This window comes from Hydra vulgaris, chromosome 14 (genome assembly GCF_038396675.1).
Source record: "Hydra vulgaris chromosome 14, alternate assembly HydraT2T_AEP".
NCBI lineage: Eukaryota > Metazoa > Cnidaria > Hydrozoa > Anthoathecata > Hydridae > Hydra > Hydra vulgaris.
The window spans coordinates 5,056,624-5,066,922 of record NC_088933.1 but is presented as its reverse complement, the minus strand read 5'-3'; the positions used below and the strand labels follow the sequence as shown (position 1 = coordinate 5,066,922).

The 10,299-nt window shown below is 28.4% G+C and overlaps 1 protein-coding gene across 1 annotated transcript; it reads right to left on the bottom strand.

Moving 5' to 3' along the window:
* Positions 1 to 7,416: 7,416 nt before the first annotated feature.
* On the bottom strand, positions 7,417 to 10,037 carry LOC136090841 (zinc finger MYM-type protein 1-like). The gene is made up of 2 exons (XM_065817818.1): positions 9,592 to 10,037; positions 7,417 to 9,319 (listed from the first exon to the last, which is right to left on the bottom strand). Exons 1-2 carry the CDS (start codon positions 10,035 to 10,037, stop codon positions 7,417 to 7,419), a joined length of 2,349 nt encoding a protein of 782 aa, XP_065673890.1.
* Positions 10,038 to 10,299: the final 262 nt, after the last annotated feature.

The following is a 10,299-nucleotide window of genomic DNA, read 5'->3' as shown; positions in this document are numbered from 1 at the left end:
TTTAGAAGAAATTTAAAAATTAAAATATATTTTAAAAGTAATTATTAATTACTAAAATTACTAACTCATTTTCTTCCAACACTTAATATGAGAGATAGAACAAAATAATTCTAAACTCGTGGTATGTTATACATTAGGTAATAATTATGTTATGTATGTTGCACATTAGGTAATGTAGCATGTTATGTATTGTAGTGATGTGCGAATTGCAAAATTTTCACTTTTTCAAGCCTCTATTTAGCTTGGTTAGGGCAAGAACAGTTGGTTTAATTCGGTTCGTTCACAACAGTTTTAAAGTTCGGGTTCGTTTCGGTTTAGTAACAACTAAAGTTCGGGTTCGGTTCGGTTCTGTCGTAGATAAGGTTCTAGTTCGGTTCGTTCGGTTCGTTTCCCATCTCTAATATATATACATATGTTATATATATATATATATATATATATATATATATATATATATATATGTATGTATAATTATCTATATATATATATATATATATATATATATATATATATATATATATATATATATATATATATATATATACAATTATATGTATATATATATATATATATATATATATATATATATATATATATATACATATATATATATACATATATATATATATATATATATATATATATATATATATATATATATATATATATATATATATATATATATATATATATTCCTAAAATTGATTTACAAGTCCATCTGGACTTGCACCAAAACAAGGAATGCATTGGTAATTTTATAATCCAGTTTCAACAATTTTATTATGATTTAACATGTCTTTGACTTTTGTGAATTTTTTATTGTCTTCTGTAAATTGTTTTACCAAAAATTCAAAGTTTTTTTTTTTTTTAATAGATAAGCAGAAAAATTAGTAATTTGTCATTATTTGTTTAGATTTTTGTCCTTACTGGCCTTGTTTTGATGATAAGAAAATAGTTGCGCAATCGAATTAGAGTCTATTGGAGTTAGATCTTTTTTGCACACAGGTCTTTGATTTGATATTTTTGATGCGATATTTTTACAGTTATTGTAGAAACCAAGTTTTAGATTTATTTTTTTGAACTTTTGAATACTTCTTTAGACAATAATTGAATTTGTAATAATATTTACAGATTATCATAAATTGTAATACAGGTAACAACAATTTTATAAGAATCCAGTTTTGACATAAAAAAAGTTTCAGCAAAGCTGGTGCTCTACAGAATAAAAAAACAAAAAAACTTTTTTAACTAACGTTAAGGAATCTTTGAGTGTTTTCAGCAACAATAACTTAGATGTAAATTGATATTAGAATATGTTGGGGAACTTAGTGTCGAATTAATAACAACATACTATTGGCACATGAGAGATTTTTATTTAATTGAATTTGTTGATAGGACCATGATAGGTTTTTGTCAAGAAATACCCCGAGGTATTTTATATATTTAGATGGGAAAAGTCCTTTACCATTAATTCTAATTTTCACATTATCGATATCAATCTTTTTTTTTGGAGGGTGAAAAATTTTAAATTCAGTTTTATTGATATTTAGACGGTAAATGCAATTCATCCAATTTTCTTGAACTGATTAAGCACTTTTTTATATATAGTTAATGGTACAGGTCTTACCTGGGGCCGCTCCGATGGAAAGGAGAGTTAAACGAGACAATTTTGCTCCAGACATATGCACCCCTAAAGTTTTTAATAAAAAAACAACGAATCCAAATTGATATGGTTTAAAGAGCCACTACATTTAGACCGAAATATTTATTTATTTTTCTCTTTATTACAATCTTTATACAAATATAAGTAAAATAAAAAGTAAAACTAAAAAATATAAATTAAAAAAAAAATTATCTTACGTTAATTTAAGTTAAATACAAATAAAAATATTGTAAGAAAATAAAGAAAGATAGCAGAATCAAGAAACGGGAAATTCGTAAAAGACCATGATTTCTTGTCACCGAGAAACCGCTCAAGCTGACTGAAATGATTTTGGTGGTTTAATATAGAGCTTTGATGTTTTCTGTTGTTGTTTTTTTGTTGTTTTTTTGTCATATATCAACCAGTTTTATCAGTCATCCTTCGTTAAACTGGTAGAGCTGATAAATTTTCTTGGTTTAGAAGGTTTACGAAATTTACGCTGATTGTTGCAATCAATCAAATAGCTTTCCCAAACAGAGTTTTTTTTTTTTTTTTTTTTGCTTTTTTTATTGTGAGCTTCGTTATTTATATATTGGTTATTTAAAATATCATAATCCATTTTTTGAAAATAATATACTTTAATATTTTATATAGTATTCGATTTCAATAATATTTAAAACATTTAGTTCATTATAGGAAAACCATTATGCATAAGGTTATATATAATTTACGAGACAAATAGCTAAAATTAGAATTATTCATACTCCAGAGTATACGTGTCTCATAAATGGTTTTTGTCTGTACTTTTTGTAACGACTTTAGTAGAATGCACGACTTTTGGAAAGTAAGCTGAACCAATTTATATGCAAGCATGCATATATAAATACACACATACACAGATACACACACACACACACACACACACACACACACATATATATATATATATATATATATATATATATATATATATATATATATATATATATATATATATATATATATATATATATGTATATATATATATATATATATAGATAGATAGATAGATAGATAGATAGATAGATAGATATATACATACATACATGGCCTACTATATTACACAGCCGTGTATGTTACATTTTAGAGGCTGATTCTAAAAGGCCTATTTACGCAATAAAACAATGACAGTGCAATATTTAAAAAAATATTAAATATATATATATATATTTTTATATATATATATATATATATGCTACTTTAGACTATTATTATTAGCAAAACTGAATATTATGGTTAACAAATGTGTTGCATATGGTTGTAAAACTGGATACAACAGTTCTTTGGAAGATATAAAAGTTGCTTCTTTTCATTTTCCGTTGAAAAATCAACAGTTGCTAAATTATTGGGTTCGTTTTGTAAATCGTAGTGATTGGGCGCCTTCAACAAATTCTGTCTTATGTGAAAAGCATTTTAATGAAAAGTACATTATTCTAGGTATAAAATGAAAGTTAAATTTAAACCCTATTCCTGAAATTTTCTCAAGCGAATGCTTAAAACGGCCTTCCACACTACCATAACATATTGCTTTAAGAAGACCACCTAAAAATCGTATTGATCAAGAAGATGAACATTTTTTTTTTTCTAAAAATGATAAAATAACTGAATGCAACAAGTTAAACAGTAAACATTCACTAGAAGGTTTCCAATTTAAAAAACATCTTAATTGTGTTATTTATTACAATTTAATATTTGTTCCTTTAACGCATTTTCCTTCTGTTCTTGAATCAATAAAAATTGATCATTGTTTATGTGAAGCTTTGCAATACAAAGGAAATAATGCTCCACTGCCTTCATGGTTAACTAAAGGTCTTAATGGCAAGTTAACTAGTTTGAGTATGCTAGAAAATCTTGTATCTTACATAAAAAGCATAGCTTATTGTAATAGAAATATTCTTCTTGAAGAAATAAATAGTAGAATATACTATCAAGCAAAGGGTCAACCACAATATTCTGCAGATATAATCAGACATGCTTTATTATTAATATATACATCTATACAAGCATATGAAACTTTACTTGAATCATTTCCATTACCTTCAATTTCTTTATTAAATAAAATAAAAAAAGGTGGAGTTAATACAATAAAGGCTATTAAAACACTTCGTGAGAAGGGTTCAATACATGGTGATATAATACCAATTGTAGATGAATTTTATCTTCAGTAACAGGCAAAATACTGTTGTGGTGTCTATGTGGGTGCAGATGACAATGGTACTCTGTACAAAGGAGTTGTTGCATTTATGATTGTTAGTTTAAAAAAAATTTATTCCTTATGTTACAAAAGCAGTACCCGAAGTTACCATTAGTGGTAAATGGTTTTCAGAGCAAATATCAGATTCTATTAGTTCTCTTTCTTTATTTGGTTTTAAATTTCGCGGAGTTGTTACTGACAATCATCAAGCAAATGTAAATTCATTTAGTTTACTTTATTCCAAATATGGTAATCAGTCAAATTTATTTATCATCCTGATAATCCAAATATTAAAATATACTTATTTTATGATAGCGTTCATATTGTTAAAAATATCAAAATAATTTATTACACTGCAAAAAATTTGTCTTTCCATCATTTACTTATGATATAAAAGATGATGTCTATAATTGTCCAGCTGGTAGTATAACTTGGGGAGATTTTCATCTTCTACATTCTAAAGATGAACAACTTCAAGGTAATTTAAAAAAAGCTCAAAAAATTACATATCAAAGTCTTCACCCTGGTAATAAAAAGCAAAATATTTCTCTTGCACTGTTGATTTTCGATGAAACAACAACTCCAAGTTTTAAAAGTTATTTTGCAGAACGAAATGACATTTCTGGTTTTTTAAGTATTTTTCAAAAATGGTCAACTGTTTCAAATTCAAAACAACAGTTTAGTCCTAATAAACTTGGTAATGCAATTATTTTTGATGATGGTAAAAGCACATTTTTCAGGCAAGTAGCTGATTGGATTAAATTTTGGCAGAAATCTCCATTTTTTACTTTATAAAAACAAACATCATCTGCTCTTATCACAACTCTGCGTTCTCAAGCAATGCTTATAGACGAGCTTATCGACAAATGATATTTGAATGTGCTTACTTCACGACTTCAAAGTGACCCTATAGAGTATAAATTTTCTCAATTTCGACAGATGAGTGGAGGGAGATTTCTAGTAAGTTTGCTAGAAGTTCAACATTCAGTAATTATTTTAGCATGTATTTTAGCATAGTCATGTTTAAGTAAGGAGAATGTAAATTTTTGGGATGAAGATTTAAAGAACAATTATGATAAACCAATTAATGATATATTACGAATAACATTAGGTTTAAACTCAAATGAGATTTCAGAATTAACTCTATCACGTGAAACAGAAGAAGTTGCAACAACAATTACTGGTTACATAGCAAAGAAATAAATAAAAAGAAGCAAATGTAGCAATTGCAAGTCTATGCTTGCTACAGATGCAAGCAATATAAATATTTGTTCATATCTGCAAATACTTTCACGAGATGGTCTTAGTGTGCCTTCACTTTCACTTAAGGATTTCACATGTGGATGTTTTTGCAGTCATAGTTAATCTTTCAAATTTAATAACTAAACAAGGTGCTAATGTTAAAGATGTATTAAGCTTTGTTTTTTTTAAATACTTTCCAACAGTTTGCATTACTTACAATTTACACAAAGAATGGGGGTTTAAATTTGCTTCTAAAATTATAATTAATGTCTTTTTTAACAATAAGCAGAAGATAATCAATGCCACTGTACGAAAAGATGCTGATTAAAGTTTTAAAAGTAGACAGAAAAATAATATCAAAAAAAAAAAAGAAAAAAAAAAACATAAATAGATAATAACATAAAAAAATATAATTAAAAAAAACACCAATATTAACCTTTTTTTTTTGTAAATTCCAAGTGTTGTGAATTTAAATGTGTGATGTACAAATCTATAAAAATATATATTTTAGATACAAATATTTATATATATAATATACATAGATATATATATATATATGTTCATAAATACATAAATCGCTAGTATGAAAGCACAACGTTTTTCATGAATACTTTTTTATTCACAATATTTCTACTCGTAATATAATATTTATACTATCTATTTAGTCAAGATGAGATATAACTATATGTTTTCTCTATAGTTGCGCAGCCATCTTTTTTTGAAATAGGCCTCTTAGAATCGGCCTCTAAAATGTAACATAGACGGCCATGTAATCGTGTAATATAGTTGGCCATGATACATATATATATATATATATATATATATATATATATATATATATATATATATATATATATATAATATATATATATATATATATATATATATATATATATATATATATATATATATATATATATATATATATATATATATATATATATATATATATATATATCCTTTATGTAATTAAGTGAATAAAAACAACAAAATAGCGGGACTTAAAGTTTAATGCCCTAAGGCAATCATCAGCCGTGAATACAAACAAAAAACGTCAAAAAACTGTTCAAAAAAACTTAAAATTAAATACCGTAGAACGGACTCAGACGTGATAAACAAATCTGAATAAAAACAAAACAAGAATCCGTTAATGTTTACTAGACTCCTGTGTCGAATAAAGAGAGCAAAAATTTCATTGAATGTCGACACTTAGATACAACTTCAGTCTTTTTGTTTAATAAATTTCCTCTCCTATTTGATAAAAATACATATTTTTTATAGAGACAGAGGTGGCATGATTTTGTTGTAAGAATATAGGGTCTGCAACGTTTAATTATTCTCCACGTTAAGATAGGTTGAATGTTTTGATCTTTCAAGCTCCATACTTCCTTTGAAAGTTCAGTGTCATTTCTGTATTTATAAATTGCTCTATTATTTTATTTTATAATATTGAGCACTGTCATACGAACAAGAGTATTTGTATTTTACACCGCAATACTAACCTTACTTATATATATATATATGTATATATATATATATATATATATATATATATATATATATATATATATATATATATATATATATATATATATATATATATATATATATATATATATATATATATATATATATATATATATATATATATATATATATATATATATATATATATATATGTATATATATAAATATATATATACACACACACATATATATATATACACACAAGCATATATACACTTGAACACATACACGCACAAACATACTATACGCATATACACATACATACATACATACATACATACATACATACATACATACATACATACATACATACATACATACATACATACATACATACATACATACATATACACAAGTGTGCATACGCATACACAAAATGCAAACACATACACATATACATACACAACACACATATATGCATATGTATACACATGCATATTTATGAATATATGTATACTTTACATATACTTCAAAGTTTTTTTTCTTGTTTTTTTCCACAAAACCGTGTTATAAAATCCGTTATAAAATTTTTTTTTCAAATACCAAATAAAAAATAAAACAAACTTGACAAATTTTACATACTAGCAATCAGGGCCGTACCAGGCCAACTTTGCGATTCGGGCAAGCAAATAAAATTGCGCCCCCCTCCCAAAAAAATATACAAAAAACACATTATATACATATATATTTACATGAAAAAAAATTAATTATTGATCACAAAATTTGTCGCATCAAGTTAAAAGAACAATTTGTCACCAATGTTTCACAAACTTCAGTTCAAGGTCACTTTTCTGGCTTTTTTGGAGGCGAAGTCACTAATGACATCATCAAAATCAAGTGCGTTGGCCACTTCATGTTCAATTGAAACTACAACCAGACAAGACAAACGTTCTTGGCCTGTTGATCTCAAATAGTTTTTTATGATCTTAAGTTTACTGAAACTTCTTTCACACGTTGCAACTGTAACTGGTAAGGTGAGGAAGATGCGAATAGCAATTGCCGAGTTAGGATAAGCATCAGTCAATGAGTATTTATGAATGAGCTGCAAAATGTCCATCGGGCTAGATTTTTCAAAGTTTTCCATCATGGCAGCAGCTTGATATTTAAAGCTTGCCATTTCTGACTGGAAATCTGAAGAATCTAAATCTGCCTTGTAAATTTTAGACAAATTTTTGGCTTTAGTCTTAAGTTCATCCACTGAACTTTTGGGGAGAGAATGTCCACTGAGGAAGTCAAAATCTGAGGATACTGCAGACATAGCTTCAAACCGCCACTCAATTTGTGTGAGAATGCTGTCAAACACAAGGTTGCACTGGGATCCGAAATCTGTTTCTGGGGACAAACGGCAAAAGTCATCTTCAGCTTCATAAAGTGCCATCTGCTTCACTTTGCGCTTTCTCTTCATAGGAAAGTCTTCTTCAGTTCCAATTTGAATAGCTGTTTCTGCAGCAGCTTTGATAATGTTGTCCACCCCAATATCTCTCAGATTCTGAATGGAAGCCTTCAGTCCTTTCATTTTTTTTGCTGCAATGTCAATTGAAATGTATTTAGACTGAAGCAGTTTGTTTTCCCGGTCACTTAAAGAAAGAATTTGACACCAAAAATCCAACAAACACAGAAAACTGAAATCAATTTGAATGATAAGCTCTTTTGCACTGCAAACTGAGACAGCATTTGTCTTGGGAGTGTGAATTATGGATTCCAAAACTTGAAGAACTTCTTTTATTTGTCTGTGTGGTGGGATGATTGCTTCTTTTTTGGCAGACCATCTTGTATCACTATTTACCTTTAGTGAGATGGTCAATGTTTTCATCAGTTTTTCCCATCTTAAGGTAGAACTTGAGAAAAAGTTAAAGATGGCTTGAACTTTTCCAAAGAATGTAATCATGAGTGGAGAAACTTCAGCAGCATGGACACCAAAAAGGTTTAAAGTGTGAGCTGCACATGGAACAAATCTTGCAAACTCATTTAGAGAATGGATGTGAGCTTGAACGCCATTATATTTTCCAGACATATTGGCTCCATTGTCGTAAGCTTGGCCCCGACAATCAGAAATGCTCAGGCCATCCTTCTCCAGTTTTTCGGTGATTTCAGCTGCAAGGCCCTTTCCAGTTTTTTCGTGAGATTCAATGAAGTCCACAAAGCTTTCCTCAATTGTACAGGTTTCCTCAGTGATGTGGACATACCTGATTATTTGGGTCATCTGCTCTTTGTGGGAGGCATCTGGAGTGCAGTCAAATAAAACAGAGTAGTATTTAGCTTCTCTGACATTTGACAAAATTTCATTCCTAACTTTCTGCCCAAGTAATTCAATCAGCTCATTTTGCATTCGAGGAGAAAAGTAGGATGTTGTGGTTTTCTTTGCCTTAACGGATGCAACGTGTTCAGCCACTGAAGGATAATAATGGCTTATCAGCTCAATTAAGTTCAGAAAGATGCCACTGTTTTGCTCTCCAATTACTTCTGTTGAACCCCGAAAGGCAAGATTGTTCTTGGCACAGAACAAAATTGCATCAACAATCACTTTCAAGGTATCTCTCCACTTTTTCATCTCTCCTTTGATAACTCTCTGCAGATCAGAATCCAAGGTCTTTCCTTCCTTGAGATTTTTTTTCAGATTTTTCCAATCAGAATAGCATCTTTGGTGTTCATTACTGTTTTCGTGTTCTGGAATTCTTGGGTATAGTTTTTTCCAGTCACAAAATCCTTTTGAAATTTCTGAAAAATTGTTGGTTTTTGTCGTTGAAAATAGCAGACAGCAAAAACAAAACAAAGAATCTATTTTGCTGCTGTACAGCAGCCAGTAGCGAACAAATTTTTCAAATTGGGATGAATTTTTTCATACCATTTTGAGCTGAAGTGTCGCATTCTGTTGTCAAAGTCACAAAGTGTGTTTGGGAAAAATTCTCTTCTTTCTTGCTCCGGCCCATGCTGAATCAAAAAGCACCTTGTTTTATCTGTCATTTTAGGCCATGTAGCTGGATCACTGTGTTGAAAGTTTTCTCCTGAGGTTGCTGAAATTTCTGAGATTTCAGGAGGAAATTTACTGTTGCCCATTTCAATTGGTTTGGAAAGCTGAGAATTTTTATCTTCTTGTGCTTCTGAATCATTTGGTCCAAATTCGTCTTGACTTTGGCTAATGAAAACCTCCTCTTCAATTAATTTCAATGGATGATATGAACTTAAGTCAGTAATTAAAGATGTAGCAGCAACTTCAGCTGTTGAATCATTATCAACTTTATTGCAAATATCCTCTGAAATAATTTGTTTTTCCACAGAAGAGTTTGTTACCAACCACTTCTTGAAACAATTTCTTAGTTTTGCGTCACGTTTAAGACGGTCTCTTCTTTTCTTCTTAAATTCCGCACCAGTTAATTTTTTTGCACGACTCATTGTAAAAAATAATGTAATTAATGTAAATAAACTCATTGTAAGAAAATACAACATTTTATTTTTTAATTGCGCTCTTTTATTATTTCTTTTTTCTTTTTTCTTTTCTTCTCCCTCTTTATTTTTATTATTATTTGCTTACTTTACTTTCTTTAGCTTTCATTTCATTTGTTTCTTTATTTAAGCCGCTTAAATTAGGCATTCTTTTTTTAAAATTCGAAGTTCTTTTTGTCTTTTTTTTTTTCTTTTTAGAATAATTTTTAAT

What these genes read in the sequence shown, in the direction of transcription:
- LOC136090841 (XM_065817818.1), bottom strand. Translation starts at nt 10,037, where the DNA reads ATGAGTCGTGCAAAAAAATTAACTGGTGCGGAATTTAAGAAGAAAAGA. An exon ending in AAAATGACAGATAAAACAAG is followed by an intron (nt 9,320 to 9,591) that starts GTGCTTTTTGAT and finishes ACTATACCCAAG; the next exon opens with AATTCCAGAACACGAAAACA.